At 40.2% G+C, this 22,173-nt stretch overlaps 1 protein-coding gene across 1 annotated transcript; it reads left to right on the forward strand.

The window, feature by feature from the left end:
* The first annotated feature begins 1,340 nt into the window (after nucleotides 1-1,340).
* LOC124254924 (degenerin deg-1-like) lies at nucleotides 1,341-16,846 on the forward strand. Its single transcript, XM_046688768.1, has 15 exons — nucleotides 1,341-1,484; nucleotides 6,749-7,189; nucleotides 7,728-7,790; nucleotides 8,313-8,349; nucleotides 8,478-8,565; nucleotides 8,999-9,079; nucleotides 9,507-9,598; nucleotides 11,049-11,212; nucleotides 11,715-11,804; nucleotides 12,097-12,232; nucleotides 13,252-13,327; nucleotides 13,623-13,680; nucleotides 14,078-14,160; nucleotides 15,119-15,194; nucleotides 15,809-16,846. Exons 1-15 carry the CDS (start codon nucleotides 1,341-1,343, stop codon nucleotides 15,935-15,937), a joined length of 1,758 nt encoding a protein of 585 aa, XP_046544724.1. The 3' UTR covers nucleotides 15,938-16,846.
* Nucleotides 16,847-22,173: the final 5,327 nt, after the last annotated feature.

A 22,173-nucleotide genomic window follows, 5' to 3' on the forward strand; every position in this document is an offset into this window, starting at 1 on the left:
AGTAATAATGATATCGAGTGCAAAAGACAATATACTAATGCGAGAGTTATTCATGTGCTTCAGATATAGTCGCATTTTTCGCATTAATAAGTAGCTCGCATTATTTTATTGATTTACAGTACGCATATTCCATTTCAATGTAAAATGTTCTCGTCACGATATGGCTGAAATATTGCCGATGTGACGTTAAATATTAACTCACTCACTCACTTGACCAAAGTCACATTTACGTATATACCGTATGTGTCTCGACAAAGTTATTTTACATACGTACTTTATTTATCATAAACAAAACTATTATGGCTTTCTAGGTAAAAATAATATTGTGAAAGCAAGACAATGTACTGGGAAAGTGTAATCCAAAATATAATACATGTATATGTTGTTTCAAGAACGTTCATGCTCTTCAAACCAACAGTGTAGAGGTCAGCTGGACTGAGCAAAGAAAACATGGGATAAATATATCAATAACGGTTATTTGGTCTCACAGGACTCAAGCAAAACGGGATAACTGGATTTCAGTGACAACTTGAATAAAAGTCACGGTTGGGTTAACGCTTTCTTTACCCGGAGGCATATTTGACCCATTGTCACCCATTAAAACATAGACGTGGAATATGTTTGTTTTTTTAAAACAAAAAAAAACAAAACAAAAAACCCAACCCACATTATTACTAAGTAATAAACTGAACCAAAATTGTCGATGTGAAGTGAGATCTATCTTCTGTACTAATATGCAGTTGATCAATATTTAGTTCATTCCGAAAGGTCATGAAGGTCAACACTATACTGGATAAACGGGCGTTTGCGATCGGGTCAGTGAACAGTGATTGTTATCCATGCTGGACATCCCGGACTTAGCGGTACTGGCTCCCACACAGTAGCGATGCATTAGTTGAAATGAATAATAGGAAACAACAAGTGTCGGCATGCCAAGGAGAGTCGTGACCCACGTCAGTCACGACCGATCCTAGCGAAGAGCACAACACAAAACACAGTACAACGGGGTTATTGCTCGCTCTGGACTGAAACACAAATCGGTGATATCGAAAAGAGGGCGGCCGTTGATGGATATTTCGTGTGAATTATTTAACCTTCGACATATATATTGAAGGTTGATATAAACATATATTTCTCTACAGCTGTCTAGTATTATATTAGAATTACTGGGATAATATTTGTGTATGGCCAGTCATCATGTATGTGTGAAGCCGGATATATGTGTGTGTGTTTCACGCATGGATCTCTGCTCATTATTGCCTAAAGGATAACTGCGTGGACCTGTACCTAGGGGGCTTGTTGTCATTGTCCCGCTGTCAATAGAGAGACACGCCCACACCATGTCTGTTAAAAGAAGCAACAGCAAACAGTTGCGCGACTATCCCGGGTACTCCGGCAACTTCACACGCGTCTTTGGAGACGACGCAATGGAAAAACCATACCGTAGAAACTGGGAACCTCCAGCAGACTACCAGCAGAGCATGGTAAGAACGCTTGTTGAACAATTTAATGTAATCTTTCAACATTCTACACTGTGATCACCGAGTGTCTACATAGCTATATAACACACCACGTATTGTATAAGTAGATGTGTAACTGATAGTTTATCTGATGAAAAATATAATATTAATGCTCCACTGTTTATATAAATGTATACAACTTCTGTGAAAAACAGAATGAAACACATCCAGTGGAGCAGGATACACGAACCTAAGAATCGTCATGACAGACTCATGAATCTGTATAGTCAGAATAGTGCATAGTTGAGTAGACATATTTCTGTTGATCATGGATATTGTTTTGTCGCTTGACTTTATTTTCAGTAACTTTCTTCACCACACGCGCACGCACGCGCGTTCTCTCACACACAGGGTGGACATTCACTTTGAAGTAATCTCTCTGCGCATTTCTGAATATTGACTGGTTACTCCAAATCTTTCAAGTTTTCGATGTTTCAAAGGGAACATACTATCTCATTCCATAAACTGTATCAAACAAACAAAACGACGGCAACCCAGATGGTGAAAGTATATCCGCAGGGAGAGAAGTTACGAATTTCTGACTGCGCCACAAATAGAATGACTGAGATTGATTTACACCCATTTCTTTGTTTCACTGCGAGATATTATCATGTCGTATAATAGTGTCAAGTCAATCAGTATTGAAAATAAACATTTGTTTTATGAATGACCGTAAACGGAGCCTAATTTTGCCAGTGTGTTTAGTTATTGCATATTATTGACTCTGATGTAAGATGGACAACACCAGCCTTAGTTGAAATATGTACAGAAATCAAACAATATGTGTCATATACCGCCTGAAACAAAAAAGTAAGATTCGTGAGTAATTATAACATGAAAAAACGCGATATGAAACCTTCATTTGAACCTTAGTTCAATTTGTAAAAACTAAATCTTTAAAAAATTACTTACCTGGTACAAAGAAAAGAGACGCAGTTTATGGTTTATGCCCTTGAAGCAACCCCCATCCTCTCATTTGTAGTTCAACTGGTTGCCACAAAAACGAAGAAAATAACAAAAGTAACAACATCCCAATGACACTCGGTACTATAGTTTGGCATGAAATGCATGTGGATCCGGTTTTTTGTAAATATCTCTTCATCCAATAACCCAATCGATCTCAAACTGTGCAAGTGGATGTTTTGTCAGACAACCTAATCACATTGTAAATCACCGATTTTATGCAATTGTATTAAAGAATCTGTCTATGTAACTGTCAACAAAATAAACAGCAGAACGCAGAATGCTTGCAGAGGGAGGGAGCCAATGACCTGTAACAGCGGCAGTGTTGGGTCATAAAGGAAAATGCACGTGCAGTTCATGATAGTTACCTGTGCACTGCACAGTGATGGGACCGTTTGGATCATTCACATTGACTACTTCTAGCTGTCATCATGAAAGCTTATTCAGATGATGCTAAACGTTTAATTAGAAATGTGTTGAATTATTTTTAAAAAGAGAACAAACGTAGCAAACCGATTTATAAGGTGTCGGATTACATGAAACGTACAACTTTTGCTCCTGGCATGAAAAAGAACATCGTGCTAAAAATTGTGAAAAATAAACCAACAACCAATCAACAAAACCTTGTACAAAAAGGTAGGCATCCAAAGTTAGATTCTTTTGACATCAGGGTCATCAGAGATGTCATTCGCAGGCTATTTGCTAAAACTGAACACCTCTTCATACCTGTCACGTACATAGCTGACCTACTTTCACGAACGTTGACCTTTATGACCCAACACTGCCGCTGTTACAGGTCATTGGCACCCTCCCTCTGCAAGCATTCTGCGTTCTGCTGTTTATTTTGTTGACAGTTACATAGACAGATTCTTTAATACAAATGCATAAAATCGGTGATTTATAATGTGATTAGGTTGTCTGACAAAACATCCACTTGCACGGTTTGAAATCGATTGGGTTATTGTCCTAAAACAAAACTTGACTCACGGAACACGTTTCTGCGTCCTCTACAAACTTTCGCGGGGTGTAATGAAAACAAACAATTCAAGTAAACGTGCATGAACGAATATGTTTTGAAAAACGTGTATTATTTTTGCAACAATGAAATGGAATAATCACCATTCCCTTGTCATCCATGTTTCATTGTATAACTGCACACCAGAGTATTTGCCGAGTGACGGATCAGTGTTATTTTTCGGAATGAAAGTAAATGTGTATTTTTGCAAGTGGATCGAAGACCGAACACATCTACGCAATGTGAGCCCGTCTTTACTGAATACATATTGTATGATGTTCGAATTTCATACTCTTGTTGGTGGTTTTCGGAGCAGAGATGACATGATGTGTGTTCGTTCGTAAAAAGCATAATGTGTTTAAAGGATTAACCGATAATACGTTAATCGATTGTCCATCATCATCATCATCATCAATGGATATTTCTAAAGAACCATGGATATCATGAAAACAGCTGAGAATTGATACTTGACACCTGTAGAAAGTTTGAAAAATTAGTGTTCAGACAAAAATGCATGTTTGATTTAGTTTGATTGATACAAGGATGAAGCATAGCATGGTGGTTATCATAGTAATGTTACCATAAATGTTAAATGATGTGGCAATGTTGACAACAGCATTAGCATTCAGGGAATCTACAGTCACTGTCACCTTAAACACGACGACTGATATTTTCTATAGATGTTAAAATACTAAACTGCATGGTTTCCAGACTATGAAGATATGTTTTTTTAGAAGTTATTCTTGCATTACATTATCATGAAACAAGTTCACTGAAGTTTGCAATACAAAATATTTGTTCACGAACGGAAATAATTGCTCATTTTATATGATTACGCAATGAAGAATGTCCAATTCGAAGAGGTCGCAAGCAGGTCGTGGGAATGGGGCAAATACCTTGTGTAATCCGGGGACTGAGCAATTCATATTCATGTGATGATGTAATATATCATGTCATGGATTAAAGAAAACTAGTATGTACATACGCATATGTATTCATATCTTGGATTCATACCTTAGGGTCTAGTGCAGAATCTTCTGAAGTGCCTTCCTATTTAATTAATTATGTGACAAAACCACACACTTTTATGATTATTTGGGTCAATCTCCATATGTTATGAAAAAGGTATTTTAAGACATAAATTAATTCATGTTGACCAAGTTACAAGAGACCTATTTTAGCCTCGACTCAGTGTCAAACACTACGTACTGTTGTAGGTAACACATCTGTAGGACAACAATGCTGTATTCATAACGTGATGTTATTTAGCTACAACAGATCTTTAACTTCGAGTGGGTCACACGGAACAGTATTAGTGTAGGCAATATCGTTTTATGGGTTTTTATTCAGTTTGAGATAAACTTCACACGCCCCGGGGTGTTAGAAGACGGGCATTTGTTACTGAGATGTGTAACGCGACCATCCTTCATAATTCATCAGTATAAATAGGAGTCTTAATATACACTCAATCGGCCACATCCATGCCCCTTTTATGACAGTTCTTACCAGCCGCACTTATCATTGTCACTGTACACCGCAAACACTTGACGCATCTTGGTGTCTTTTCAACGTCTATTGTTGACTCAGCTTACATGACGCACATGCACGTGTGTAAGTATATTTGCTAATGAGGCCACGAGATTCCGAGGATCATATCAACAAGTCACGTGTTTTGTAGTACATATTACATGTAAACATACTTGAGAAAAAACACTGTACACACATACATACACTTTTGTATGTACATTGTTACCAACGATTACTTATGAATGAAAATCAGTAGCAGTACATACTACTGGATAGGTAGTGGGATCATAGAACACTGATGAACAGTGATAGTATAAACTAATGGATCACGATTCCCGGAATATGAAACAATGGTAAACAGGGGTGGTGTACATTTAGGTATGCTACCGAACTAATGTTACTAACAAATCCATATTTCGCAAAACTATGTCTTTGGTGGTGTCACTGAATCACTTATATACAATGATGATACCAGGGGATCCCCATAAAATTAGCGCACATGTGTGGATGTGGTGGTGTTGGCGGTGGTGATGAATATCCTTAGGTTGTATCTTAAAAATATTTTGTCTCAGGCTGTGCGTGAAAAACTATTATGTTTTCGGTGTGGGTGTGGGTGTGGGTGTGGGTGTGGGTGTGGGTGTGGGTGTGGGTGTGGGGGTATGAGCCAAGTGGTTGAAACGCGTCTTTAAAAGTAATAAATCCAAACTCACTCATTTACTCTATTTCCTTCGTATGTGTTCAAAAGACGGAAGTCAATAATCCTCCGTTATTTAAAGACCGCCGCTGTAATAGTGTGGAGTGTTACTTTACACAAACAGTTTGCGAATTGATTGTTTTGCGAATAGCGAATCAATTTGAATATATGAGGGAATTTTTGCCGCTTTGAACAATACACCAGTTGTAGTGAGGCCTGACGGCTGAATGCGTGAGGAAAGTCGTCAGTGATGCATTTCCCAGGCTTTCACCCATGTAGTTAAACCCACAAGGACAGGTATAGTGCTGACAATCGTAGCAACACGATCGAGCAGGTTCCTGGCAGCGAAGGGGATGCCTTAGACAGCAGTACCACCCATGCCCGTACGAGTGATTGAGTGAGTGAATTTAGTTTTACGTCGCGCTCAGCAATATTCCATCTATATGGCGGCGGTCTGTAAATAATCGAGTCTGTGCCAGACAATCCAGTGATCAACATCATGAGCATCGATCCACGCAATTGGGAACCGATAACATGTGTCAACCAAGTCAGCGAGCCTGGCCACCCGATCCCGTTAGTTGCTTCTTACGACAAGCATTGGTTACTGAAGATCAATTGTAACCCGGACCTTCACGGGTCCGGTGATATGAAGTCAATGCAGACAACAATATATTCATCTTGCTACATTTCTAGCACATCAATATTGACAGCTTTTGAAGTGAGTGCTTTTGTACATGTTCATTGCCGACATTAGTTCTTGCTTGGAGTACAAACGCTAAGGGAATCGCTGGAACGATAGTTTCCCCTTTGAACATATCCATATGTCTTTAACCAAATTCATACACAGGTACATCCGGCAATCAGTTTTAAACTTTTTTCTGAGTCTTCGTGAAAGAAAATTGCAATGTAAGTAGGTTATTAAATTCTTCGTGATTTTAAAATCAACACTAAACCTACTGGAAAATGATCACGAAACTCAAAAGACAAATAAGTAGTTGTCGCCTAATTTCAAGTTACTTGTCTTTCTAGGACCTGAGCGGCAACTGGGGGCGAGGCAACATGTTCCATCAGAAATACCAGCCTCCGTCCCATACAGAGTCCGAGGAATGCAACTCCGACGGAAACCCCAAGACCTTCAAAAGGGTATTGACCCGGTTCGCTGATCGGACCTCCATGCAAGGGATTCCCTACATCAACACTTCAAAGACCTGGTACGCAAAACTGGTGTGGACGTTGCTCCTCCTGGGAGCCATGGTGGCCATGGGCATCCACCTCTACACACTCTGCTCAACTTACTTTCTTTTTGAAAGACAGACGCAGATAAAGCTTGGCTTCCAGAACCTCAAGTTCCCCTCGATCACCTTCTGCAATGTGAACCCTGTTAAATCTTCGATGGCCTCGAGGGGCAGTAAGGAACTGAAGAATTATTTACGGACGATTAGACCAGAGGCTGTTGCTTCTTCAATTAAGGTTAGTGCTTTTGTTGCATTTGAAATACATAATCATAATATGGGGATGATGTTGATCACATCTATAAATGCAATAACATCAAGAACAATCCCAATGATGATGATAATGATGATGTGCGCCTCTCTGGTGTGGATCCAGATGGGAATTATTTTATTCCCCTGAACCAAACTTTCTGAACATCTTCCGCGGCATGTTCGTGTCAATTTGAACTTGAATCTCTGAATTGTAGACTGAGAAACGGAAAGCAACAAACCAATTTAACTAAGTTTACCAAACCATTCCCAAAGAGTCAGCTTGGTAAATTAGATGAAACAAAATGTAAATGTGATAAGAACATTAAAACATTAGACCGTACAATACGTTTAAAGAAGAAACTGTCAAGCACACCGCCATTGGATGGATATCCTTCTGTGGTACAACCAGTGTATCTCAAGTGACATGATGCAGTCTTAGACGTTTCCAGGTCCTCATTACATCACAAGTACCATGTTGACACATTCACTGTTGTAAGCAATGGCTTATGTTTGGTACCTTTCAGACAGTCATATTGAAGAAGATAGCATTTCTGACACATGGAGTGATGCAGAAAGCTGCTCAGTTAGTGAGTCTTCACATTAACCGCAACAAACTTGCTGGGTTCAGCTGACTGACTTGTGTTATTGATTTGATCAGCACTCAGCAATATTCAAGCTATTTGGCGGCGGTCTGTAAATAATCGAATCTGGACCAGACAATCCAGTGATCAATAGCATGAGTATCGATCTGCGCAATTGGGAACCGATGACATGCGTCAACCAAGTCAGCGAGCCTGACCACCAGATCCCGTTAGTCACCTCTTACGACAAGCATTGGTTACTGAAGATCAATATTCTAACCTGGACCTTCACGGGTTAATCCTATAATTAAATAATACCAATAATCCTCAACTTTACATCACCCATACGAAATATATGTTATGTTTATGGCCTGCAGCTTTGGTTTACACCAATCCATTGTTACCCCTTTACTCGACTAATCTATAAAGCAATACAAACAACGAAACAATTGACTCTATAGTCGCTTAATGTTTCCATCATACCAAACACCTGATATGAGGCTACATTCTGTTGATATTGTATTTCAGGAACAGAAACCACCGGTTAACCCAAACCAGGGCCCAAGTCAGCCCGGAAGTCCTCCTTCACCACCAAACCCACCACCGCCTGGTCGCAGAAAACGCTTTGTTGATAGTATTGAGTACAACTTCACTAACATCAGGAGACCAGAGTACATGGAACCACCTGCTGAGGAAACACGCCTAATTTCTTTTCCGGTCAGAGATCAACCCTCCAAGAAATCCGCAAGGAATTCATCCACCTGTACAGCTTAGAAGACAGGTAGATATCTGACCTAGTATGTCACATGTCAAATCACACACTATGTAGACATCGTATGACCCCTCACACAACGGGTAGATATCACACCTAGTGTGTCACATGACCGCTCACACAACGGGTAGATATCACACCTAGTGTGTCACATGGCCGCTCACACAACATGTTGATATCACACTTATATTCTGTATGTCACATGCAACATGTCATACTATAGCTCACACACAACATGTACATATCGCACGCAGCATGCAGAACCACCTCACACACGACAAGTACATTGGTTTAAACTTCAGAACTTGCATCCACTCTGGACAACGGGCGTCATCGATGTTTTTTTACAATGTTCGTATCTATTTGACCTTTTATGCGTAATGGATTCATTTCGAGACTGGTTGTTTTATGGCAGTGACATTCTGTTTTTATTGTCGAATAGGGAAACCCGGATCGCGATGGGCCACTCAATCTCAGACATGCTGGTGTCATGTGCATTCTCTGGTGTGGTGTGCAACGACAGGTACGTGGGCGTGTACACATCTAATTACTGCTATATCAATTCTGTACTCAACGCTTACATTACTACTGAATTAATTTTACGATGCTGTTAAACAATTTTCATGTATTTCTAAACTTGATTCATACATAATTTCATCTCTACGCTTATGCTTATACGATTTTAAAAATTGTTTAGAATTGCATTGTGTAATGAAACAGTAACTTATGTGTACATTCATTGTTGTTGCCGTGTACTTGAGTGTATTGGACAATTGCATCAAATTATAAGTAATTAGGGAAGTTGTACATCTCATTTCTATTCCTAGCGGGGTCAGCGACTAACATGCCATCGTATGCACGTATAATTGTTTTGATCGATGCTCAGGAAGCCAGTCTGTAATATTCATGCGTACAACGTTAATCAGCAAAGATAATCTTGTCCATTGTAGTTATTTTAGGATCCACCCCTCGTCCGCGTATGGAAACTGTTACACTCTAGAGAACTATGAATTCGTCAGCTTCCGGAGCGGCCCATCCTATGGTAAGATACATTGTTTTAGCACAAAGCGTTGTAGATGAACTGATGTTCGAAATCATGATTAAATCCGAAAATCAAATATTCTTCTCCAAAGTAGAGGCCATTACTGTAATAACAACGGAAATGCAGTGATACCTGGCATTGCTTGGTTCAGTGACTATTAAGGGTAGTAGGGGTGTAAAACGGAAGTTCAAAAATATATATCAAATTCCAAAAGGTTCAGTGATTGGATATAATGTGTATGATCTAAATAATTAATGTACTCATTGTATTGTATATATCATTTTGTATATATCTTTCTATCCCTGTACATATAGTTTGTCTCACTTTTGCATGTAAGCACTGTAAATAGGAGAGGGTTTCACTAAGTTGGCATAACTTGTACCCAATCCATTCTCTTGAATAAATATGTTTAAATCAAACTGAACTACTACAGAGCCGCTATAATACGAATTACCACATACCATGAATATACGGACAATGTGGTGTTCTTTGGTAGTAGCTTTGTGTTTTCTCTACCTACTCGTACACGTGTTCTCATTCATATCGGTGATTAACCTTTTAACTACCGTAGGTATATTATTACCTACATTGTTATTTGCCACGTAGTATAGGATACGGCCCGTTTGAATCCGTACTTCCTAAGGAATCAAACTCGCCGTACCATCCCATCATACCTGGCAAATAGCCGTTATCAAATGTATTTCATGGAGGTATACAGCCTAATATCTACTGTCCTATGTTCTCATTCATCTGGATGTACAGCCCTTTACCAATGACCTTCTTTCCTATCCATGGATGTATGTACACCAATATCTACTGTCCTATGTTCATCTATATATACAACCCTTTATCCTTTATTTACTGTCCTATGTTCATCTACATATACAACCGTTTATCCTCTATCTACTGTCCTGTGTTCATCTATATATACAACCCTTTATCCTTTATCTACTGTCTTATGTTCATCTACATATACAACCCTTTATCCTCTATCTACTGTCCTATGTTCATCTATATATACAACCCTTTATCCTTTATTTACTGTCCTATGTTCATCTACATATACAACCCTTTATCCTTGATCTACTGTCCTATGTTCATCTATATATACAACCCTTTATCCTTTATCTACTGTCCTGTGTTCATCTATATATACAACCCTTTATCCTTTATCTACTGTCCTATGTTCATCTACATGTCCCTTTATCGTTTATCTACTGTCCTATGTTCATCTATATATACAACCCTTTATCCTTTATCACTGTCCTATGTTCATCTACATATACAACCCTTTATCCAGTGATTTGCTTTCTAATGCACGGGGGTATATACACCAATATCTACTGTCCGATGTTCTCATTCATCTGGATATAAAAACCTTTACCCAATGACATCCTTTCCCATTCATGGAGGTATATACACCAATATCTTCTTTCCTGTGTTCTTATAGGTCTGGAGCTGATACTGTTTTTGGAAACTGACGAGTATATATCAACAATTGCTTCCGGTATTGGGGCCCAGTTTCTAATACACGGTACAAACACTTGGCCTGACCCGGAAGTTGATGGGATATCAGTTTCAGCTACAATGGAAACGAATATAGGCATGCGTATGGTATGTTGAAAAGTTCTAACTCACGTTCCCCCACTTTACCTGTATTTATGGTAAAAGTCTAGCCGCTACAGCCTTTGGTGTATACATTTCACTACTTCCAGGTACAATCAAGAAGTCTACTAAGCGCCTTGCGACTAATGCTCAATGGTTGTTTAGCCAGGCTTACACTATTCAATATATTGCCTCAGAAAATATTTATGCATGATGGAGGTCTGAAAACTGTTTATTCATAGTAGACCCATGAAAGATATGTTACGATTTTGGCATCAGTGTCCACAATGTTATCTGATTCATTCAAATGTGATGACGTGTTCCAGTTTGATTCAGGTGAACAACTGACACTGACATTGCATGTGTTTGTCGACTTTTCAAAAGAATTATCACATGGTCAAAATCGGATAATAGACTCTTCTGTTATTAGATATATGTTTAATCTTATTCTTATGATTTTTCGTCTCTCTTGTAATCAACAAGTATTTTAGCTGACGTCTGCATATTTCAGCTTGAGATTCACAGGCTGGGTGGGCTGTATGGTGATTGTGATGACGGCACAGCCTTTAAAGCTAGATATGGGATGGAATATACCAGGAAGGTACGAGTCGCCAGTCTGTAGTGTTTATGCGTTGCAGGGTTCCTGCTTCCAGTTGTTATTAAGAGTAGATTAATTAGCATACGAAAAGGACATTTGGTCCAGCGGATCTGTAAGACTAAAATACAAGGCTGCCCTTTATGATTACTTCAATATATTTATGAACATGCTTGAAACAATATTAAAAAAGCAGTTGTTAAAGACCTTTTAGCATTGCCAATGATGAAAAAGTGATATAGATTTCGTATTGTTTAGTAATGAATCTGTAAGCATATATCTACTGTGTTTATTTCAGTCTTGTCAGACATTCTGTGTGCACGAGAGAATCATCAACCGATGTGGTTGCTATGATGAACTTAAGGAAACACTGTATGAAAACATTAATAGCTCGATGCCGGGGAGGAAAGTTCACCCATGCCGGACCAGAGAAGGTATGTGTCATACATGTATGTATATGTTCCACCCCAGTTGAAGAGACGTCTCGGTAAACCTATGTCTGTGTCCACATAGTGAACCCAGTACAGATTAGGTGCCCAGGTTCATGTTACTGTGTTCCATAGTGATTCTGACACAGAGCTCGGCGCACCAGGCTAGAGCAGTGTAGATATTCTGCCACAGAAGAGATCCCCGGTACATTATGCTTGTATCTAGACTAAGGCTAAGTCTCTGAATCCATATAATTTTGATAGTAACAAACAAGCCCATTTATATTGAAAAGGAGCCCTAGGGAGACCAGAGATTCTGAACCTGAGGAAATCTAGACTTGCTTTATTTGGGGCTTTAGCACTGCAGAGAGGGCTTGGCAGTAGGGAAATTAATGTGGTTCAGGGACTGTGAGACAGACTAGCTTGTATCCTGAGAGTCATGACTGGAGCGAACAGAGTAGTGGATCTTAGAAATCAGCAAAGCCAAATACACAGTGATACCGAGAAAGATATATCAGTTATACCGAGAAAGATGGTAAAAAGGAAAATCTAAAATTGCTTTCAGAGCTTTAGTCACATGTGGCAATGGTATAAAGCAGAGGTGTGTGGATACAGAACTTCGGTCACATGTGGCAATGGTATAAAGCAGAGGTGTGTGGATACAGAACTTCAGTCACATGTGGCAATGGTATAAAGCAGAGGTGTGTGGATACAGAACTTCGGTCACATGTGGCAATGGTATAAAGCAGAGGTGTGTGGATACAGAACTTCAGTCACATGTGGCAATGGTATAAAGCAGAGGTGTGTGGATACAGAACTTCAGTCACATGTGGCAATGATATAAAGCAGAGGTGTGTGGATACAGAACTTCAGTCACATGTGGCAATGGTATAAAGCAGAGGTGTGTGGATACAGAACTTTAGTCACATGTTGCAATGGTATAAAGCAGAGGTGTGTGGATACAGGACCTGCAAAATGATTCTATGATAACACATTTTCCTTTAGGCTGTGGCTTTGTTCTTCAGAAACGGCGTGCTTACTTCAGATCGAGTCAAGATGGGAGACGGGCTTGTTCCAGTGCAATTGCTTCAACCCATGCCAGTATGTTGTCCATCTACACACAATAATATGTCATTCTCCCCTCTCAATTCATGACCATTCAGCCCATCGTTGCCCCATCCGCGTCCCCTATCATATCAATTCTTTGATGCGCCATATCAGTTCTGCTCCAAGCAATAACCAGATTAAGAGACTGACCCCAAGTACAATACACTGACCCGTCAACAAAGCTGCCCATTTGACGAAAGTATCCAAATATTTTAATTCTTCCTATTCTTGCTAAAACTTTCAGTTTTTCAAACTACACTGTATTCATGGACCCCTTTTTCTATTTCAGTGAGACATTGTATGAGAAAACTACGAACACTCGCATGTGGCCTTCCGATGCGTATGCAGTAAGTTACATCCAGTTACACGTGCGGTCTCCGGACACATCATACGTTCACGCGTGGGAACGTGCGTGTGTATTTTTACAAGATTTCCGCAACAGCGACAACAGCGTACAATTATATACTTGTGATAAACACAAAAGTGAAGCATGATATGCGTTATAACCTGGTCCAACTCATCTTTTCGTAATATCCCAGGACAACCAGTCATATTTACCTGTAGAAAGATAACATCAGGCCAGTGAAGAATAAATTTAGAACCTAAAACGAAGTTGGAATAATAACATTGTGAACTAAAAGGAAACGAAAACTCATTTTCTCTTTGAGAAACTTAGTGAATTGTGACCACTGCCATATATATTGCATACTATTGCATTGTAAAGTACATTGTAATTGTTTACAGACGATGCTGATTCAGTACTTATGCAACAACAAGAACGAATCCGAGTGCGAACGTTTTGAAAAAATGGATCCTCGGGAACTCAGGTGAGTAGGCTGTTCGTGAGAGGTTGTATCAGAGACGGGCATTGAAGATTTGACCTGTGCTTGTAATAAATGGTTAAATTGTTGCAATGATCCGTGAACTCACCACATGCATACAAATCACAAGGACATCCGAATGGGCTTACTCGTCATCACCGACTGTGACTTGTACGCTGACTCACGCCATCATCTGTACAAATATGATTCACTGTTTGTTTTGTTTGTTTTTCAAGCCGCACTCAGCAATATTCAGCTAAAAAACGGCGGTCTGTGTATAATTCAATGTAGCCCACACAATCCAGTGATTTACATCGATCTACTGCAATACAATGTCATGCAGAACTAAGTCACCGAACCCGACCACCTGATCCTGTTTATCCTCTCCTACGACTAGTCTTCGTTCCTGAAAACCAACTCTGATTCACATCCTCACGGATTTCGAAATCTGTAGTCCGTGTGAACTGTTTTCATGTACATGGCTGACCAGAACAGAGTATTTCACGGTTGGTTCGTGCGTATTTATGAAAAAGAACGTTCCAGTCATCATAAGAAAACAACATCTCGAATCTGGGTCACGAAATGACGAGGCTGCCACACATTCCGATGTATATGATTCGGTGATACATGATACATGTTAATTTTGAGCAGGAGCTACACACACAACAGTCGGAAAGACATTCTGGGCGCAAACCAAACACCAAGAATAGATCTAGCTCTCTCACGCTGACAGTAGAATTCATCATTTTATAGGGGCGGTGGGGTAGCCTAGTGGTTAAAGCGTTGGCTCATCACGCAGTAGACCCGAGTTTCGATTCCCCACATGGGCACAATGTGTGAAGCCCATTTCTGGTGTACCCCGCCGTGATATTGCTGGAATATTGCTAAAAGCGGCGTAAAACCATACTCACTCACTCATCATTTTATATGTAAGTCATATTGACACTTGTTTTTACATTTTCAGTCGAAACTTCATGAAGATCAACATTTTCTTTGAAGATTTAAACTTTGAAAATATAACAGAAACACCAGCGTATGAGGTATGTTTATCATCCATTGGGAAGGTCAGTCGTCGATCTTATTGGATGCGCGATCTTATTGGATGCTCTCAATAATATCCATATTTATATCAAACATATTTTTTAATGTTTCAATTTTGACCGGGCCTGTTCATACAGACCCACACACGCTGCTACGTCGAGGTGCGAGATAATGACCGCCACTCACAATTACAGGTGTCGCGATGTAGATATAATTTAGGTTTTTGTAGCATTCCTCGAAATTTTCAGTAATAACGATACCATAATATCAATACATATATAAAAACACATGACTGTGACACTTGCTAAAAGTTATTATCAAAGAAGTACTACATACAAATAACCTAATATCAATAACATTGTTAAACGGAATAACTTACCAATAATATTTTCGAACTGAACGAGAATGATCTTCATTTGCGAATATTATTGCGAATTATATTTATCACACTAAAAGGCAGTATTGTAAAGATATAATTGCATATTGTATGTAAGTAGGTGATACAGAAATAAGACGCTAATAGTGTTCGCATAGAAGGAACTACTTCGTTGATTCCAAATGTCGCTGAGTGAATAAGTGGATATTATTTTTATGAGTGTATTTCTGATTTTAGGATGTTCAATTTTATTCCGACATCGGAGGCACGGTAGGTCTGTGGGTGGGGCTCTCAGTGCTGAGTCTGGCTGAAGTGCTTCAGTTCCTGTGGGAGGTCATCCAATACCTGTTCTGTTGGCGCCGTTAGAAGAAGAAACCAGAACAGACTGCAGACAGGTCCAACTGGGACAAACAGGTACGAGCACAGGTGTCACCGAACCTGACCACCAGATTGCCATCCACGTACAGGGGAAATGCCTTATACTGAGGACGACATGACAGGCCAATTGTCAGTATGTGAGTTAATCATTACTTGAGTGAGCGTTACATCATACGCCAGCTGATGCCATACGCAACAATAATGTAGGTCTCACATTACACTGTTCCTGACTACTGTTAATCCTTGCAATATTGATGGTGTTGATACCGAATTATAACTGTGACTCACTTCAGAAAGGGTAACACAATCGTTTTAACTCGGAGGAAAACCAACGATTTCAGTCTGATCGACGACCAACAACGAAAGCATGATTACATCTTCCAAACAGTTGATCTTCCCGGAAGACTTGACTAACTTTGGTCATCAAGTAAGATTTCTGATGTTAATGATTGGGGTTCATAGACCTACTTTACAAGGAAAAAGAGAAGTGGGCATAGACAACTTTGCCATATCGCCAGGGTTCGGCATTTGGGATCTCAAGTCTCTGTGTGTGACAACCGTCGACTATTTGGAGCCTTGTCTCTGTGTGTGACAACCACCGACTATCTGGAGTCTTATTTCAACAGGGATACATTGATATGCAACTTCGTGACTTATGCTCAATCTTCTATTGTGGGTCGACGTCGCATTGACATCTGTGAATATACTGCGCATCTACCGTGTCAAGTGAACCTGTACGGATTAAGGAGTTTCTCCATTTACACTATGTGCATTGTCTTTTTGTATATGTCGTGCTATTGTAAAACCATATACAATAATATATTCGACTTGTTGTTGAATACTGTTTGATACTCTATGTTTTATAGACAAACAAAGGAATTAAATCATTTGATTTGTGATCTGATTTCTTTTTTCTATAGACTGATATCAAAATTGTTATTGTTGAACTCAACAATATAAATACATTCATTGGCTTGATCAAAAAGGACAAGATCAGGTTTGTTGGCAGGAATTCTTCAGAGGCTGTATATGGGCCTATTCCACAGAAGTTTGACGCCCTGACGCCCTGGACATGTTCAGGGTCGTACCATTGATGGACCTCGGAGTCAAAGCCACAGACATGGCGGAGACGGTAGTAAAAGCAACGAGCCATGCCATAATGGCTGTTTGTGCCAAAGAAGGGCATCCACTGACAAGATGTTGGGCAGTCTCTGTAAATTCATTACATAGTCGACCTTTCATATTGATATTTTCTTTAAGAATCACATTTTGGCGATTACGAGTGGGCAGTGACTGGTCCTGAGCGGCATAAAAAGGAAGCCCTCATTTTCACATTTAAGACCTGCCGACTTCATCAAGGCGAAGGAGTCGTTGGGATTGCTATTCTGTTCCACACACTGCATGTACAAACGATGCAATTTTTTCTCAGAAAGCTTCTCCACAAATGACCGACTCGGGGCAGACTTGGTGAAGGGCTTCACCTGGTTTACTCCCATCGTTGTACCGTCCAGCAGTACATCGCCATCAACAAAAAAAAAACCTTAGCACGATTAAAATAGCTGTGTAATTCTTTGCTTTCATCATGAATCTTGACATGCATCACCAGAGGATCATCCGATAAATAAATATGTGCAAAAGTACACAATAAAATTCTGTCATGAAGAGCCTCCACATTAATCAAACCCCGACCACCAGAATTGATTGGCATATATAAACGGTTAAGAGAGGAACGAGGGGGGTGGGCTCTGTTATCAGACATGATCCTTCTGGTCAGGCGGGCAAGACTCTGGATGTCTTGTTTTGTCCAATCAACTACTCCAAAGGAATAGGAAAGGACTGGCACAGCAAAAGTATTGGTGGCTTTGACCTTGTTTCGATCATTTAGCTCTGAGCTCCAGATTTACTTTAAACGAGTTTTGTACTCGGCCCGAAGTTTGTCTTGAATTTGGGCATTCTGGAACTTGTCTCGAACTTGCATTCCAAGATAGGTGTAGGCCTGATCTTCCACAAGATGTTCAATAACTCCTCCCCAACCCTGTAACTTGACCGATCCACCATTAGTTACCTTGCCACGTTTCAAATAAAGAGTATTACATTTGTCGAGCCCAAATGTCATGCCAATATCATTAGAAAAGGACTCGACAAGGAGAACCTGTTCTTTCAAATTGGTATCTCCTTTGGCAAAGAGCTCGATGTCATCCATGTAAAGGAGATGAGTAAGCGGTGTTGGGGATCTGTGCTGAGGAGGTCCGGGATGGTAACCCTTCTCTCTGTTGAGCAGAAAGCTCAAAGGATTTAGAGACAAACAAAAAAAAGCAAAGGACTGAAGGAGTCCCCCTGGAAAATTCCCCATCTGATTGGAATAGTTTCTGAAGTCTGCACCTGCCCTTGCGAGTTGAGTCGACCAGCAACTCATTAAAGACTTGGGTAAATTAAGTAGTCGCTCCGGGAGGTCAATACAACAAAGAGACTTCAGAATCCATTCTTTAGGGACAGAGTAGTATGCTTTTTTGTAGTCAATCGAGCACATGGAGAGGTTGCTGTGATATGTTTTAGCCTCTTCCAAAATCATTTTCTGTACAAGAAGTTGATCCTTGCACCCCCCAACATCCCTTTCTCGCCCCTTTCTGCACTCTGTAAATTATATCACTGGAAGAGCAGTAAGATATTATTATTATTATAATAATAATATTATCACTGTTGTAAAGGGGCATGCAGTCATTCACTGTTGTACAAGTTCGCCTAACCATTTACCGTTCAGGGGCACACAGCCATTCTCTGTTATATGGGCGTAGAGTCTTTCACCATCATAAAGGTACACGCAGTCATTCACTGCTAGCAGATTCATTATTGTACAGAGGTACATAGTTATCAACTACCACATAGGGGTACAGTCAATCACCAATAGAAACTGTCACTGTGATATACGCATGCATCCAATGACTCATAAGGATATATCCACTGGCGCCATGACGTCAGTCAGGGATGTTATCTTATATTTGATCACGACCCGTGATTTTGTATGTTGGGGAATATCGCGACTGAATGTGTCGGCGCACCCAAATACTCTTCGTGAGTCAAATAATCCGGAAATCAAATACAATAATTTCTAGACATATATGTACGTATGACTGCCACCACTGTGCTGGAATGTTGGCTTGACGAATCACTCAGCAGTCATCCTGGGAAAGAGATGTATAACTCACCTCTTGTTTACGACAGAATATTTTTGCCTTACCTTCGCTTGGCTAAACAAATAAACCCATTATGTTTCTATGGCAGTACATTTGCACCACGGGAGTGAAAAGCTGTAACAGGATCGCCACAACCAAAGTAGGTAGGTAAATTCAAAGGGCCTTTGTGGGATAAATAAAGAGTGGTTCATTGTCGATACACCTCTTTCCGCGGCTGATTGGGTTCATTGGATGTTGAACGCTGATACCATTTGAATTGGCGTATTGGATGGGGGATGACGCAGCTGGAGGCCGACAACATAAACATTTTCATACAGGTAGGTCTGCCCTGACCTTGTGGCCACAAAACAACACTCCTGTAGATCGCACAGTTCACAACCGTTGCCTGAAGGTCCAAGTGATCTTCAAACCCTTGTGATTCAATCTGAGTGTGTATATTATGTAGTTTACAGTGCGATATGTGCTACATGTAATCTCCAACTACCTTGGTAACAGACTGACACTCATGTATGTGGTTGATATTAATATCACCAATGTTGGGGAAACTTTACTGTATATGTCTGTCTGGTATGTTAAAGGACGCGTTCCCTGGAGTTCCAGTCATATCGTGGAGGTTATAATGTGTGATGCGCAGAGTCAGCCCGGTAGTTCAACCGTAAGCTTGTTACGAACATCCTGGTCTCTTCATCGACCTCAATACACTGCATGAACCCCATTTCAGGGTTTGCGTGAATATTAGAAACGGTGGTAGACACATACTCACTCTCATATGTTAATGTTGGAATAGGCAAACGCACCACATTGATTTATATGATTCCGTTTGGTTGCTGTGTAACGCTGCACTCAGCAATATTCCAGCTATATGACGGCGACCAAACGATCCAGTGATCAGCAGCATGAGCATCGTCCTGAGCATTTGGGATACGATGACATGTGTCAACCAGTCAGCGAACCTGACCACCCAATCCCCGTTACTCCCCTCTTACGACAAGCATCGTTTGCTGTAGATCAAGGACAACCCGACCGTCAGGGGTCTGATTTATATGAAAGTGATAAAGTTACGTTATGTTATTAAAGACAGGATACAAACATAAGTACGTGATTTTTATAATTTGTAACGATTACTCGTGGATTTTGTTACACACATATCACGAATCAGACACCGTTATTATAACGTCCTAGTTGTGACAGTTAGCCTCTCAAGTACACCCCTTAAGACCTTATGAAACACCAATCAGGCAGAAATGTACATATAGCGTGAGTGAGTGAGTTAATATTTAACGTCACATCGGCAATATCTCAGCCATATCGTGACGAAAACAAGTTATACAATAAAAAAGTGAAAATAGTTTGAAGATTAAAACCTGCCGAGGATGGACAGTAAAAATACTAGATAATCACAGATATAATATAAAACTAGCGAACAAAGCTAAAACATTCCAATTAAAGAAGGCAATACAATATAAAACACGGGCTATAGATCGCCACCAACAGAAGGTAGATCACCATACTAGGGACCATTGGGACTTACAGTACCTTTGCTACCTGCATGGACCCTAGTTGGATTTACACCATCCCTTTAGCTGCTGGCGATTGTAAGATTGTTAGTCAAAATTAAAATAACAAGAATACTACGTTTAAAAATCCTGGTAAGTTCAAATTGACTTGGGTGTCCCACTTCTTCTGCATCAGATCACGGATGTAAGTTCTAATGCTAGCTTTGTAATCAGAGTATGGGATAAGAAGTGGTGTCACAGATTTGTTGAGTGCTGCCTTAGCGGCAAGATCAGCCATTGTATTCCCAGAAATGCCAACGTGGCTGGGTAACCAACAAGAGACGATATCGCATTGGCCAGTAGCAAGCTCATTATACAATTTGAGTGAATGTGAGATGTATACTACTGCAATAGAAACATATGTAAAACTGATGTGTTTACCTGAGTGAAGCACTGGAAAGGGCTGCTAGGAAAAATCCTGACATTCCGGGTATATTGTAGAACAGGCCCAAGGTGAAAAAAGGAAGCATAGGAAATCGAGTAATTTACATATATATTTATTATCAGAGTCAAAGAAAATACTGATTATAATTTATTCCATCAAGTAATGAATTGTTCCCTCAAAAATGTAGACTGACTGACTACTGAGAGAGTTGATTTGCTTTGACTTCAGCGGGTCATATGGTAATAGTACCCGTATGCGACAATCCCCTGAGACAGACCAATCAGCAGGAGGATGGGAAAGGTAGGGATGGTGAACATTGTTGCTTTAACTTCTGTAACGTTAGTTGTATCCCCTGATGTATCCCCTACCTTATGTGTACAACATACACGATATCCACAGACATCTGTGTAAAATTAGAGCTATATCCACAGACATCTGTGTAAAATTAGAGCTATATCCACAGACATCTGTGTAAAATTAGAGCTATATCCACAGACGTCTGTGTAAAATTAGAGCTATATCCACTGACAACTGTGTGAAACTGGTACCATATCTATTGGTATCTAAAAAGAGATGTGAAGTCACCAAGATGAATTTCCATGTCAACTTGCATTATCACTGACACCTTCACTTAAACACGACCAGTCAGTTTTACTGGATATAGGTTATTGAAGTGGGAGGGCAAAGCATTGACTGACCTTCCAGAGTGAGAAAAGAGTAAGGAGTAAGAGTAAGTCCAGTTACCAGTGAACTAATAATGGTTCAGCGCTACCTGTACCCACCTTCTGGTCTCCCTGTGCGGTGGGGTAGCCAAGAGGTTAAAGGGTTCGCTCGTCACGCCAAAGACCCGGGTTCGATTACCCACATGGGTACTATGTATAATACCCATTTCTGGTGTCCCCCGCCGTGATATTGCTGGAATATTGCTAACAGCGGCGTAAAATCCAACTCACTCGCTCACTCCTAGTCTCCCTAAGTGACATGGTGGACGAGATATGCTGGAGCACACCTGGTGAACAGATAACCAAACCCTGCCAGGATTCGCCCGAAGAAGAAATTCCACACGGTATGGCGCTTTGTTGGGTCAAG

The sequence above is a fragment of the Haliotis rubra genome, unplaced genomic scaffold (genome assembly GCF_003918875.1).
Source record: "Haliotis rubra isolate DU_JTF1 unplaced genomic scaffold, ASM391887v1 Scf587, whole genome shotgun sequence".
Taxonomy (NCBI): domain Eukaryota; kingdom Metazoa; phylum Mollusca; class Gastropoda; order Lepetellida; family Haliotidae; genus Haliotis; species Haliotis rubra.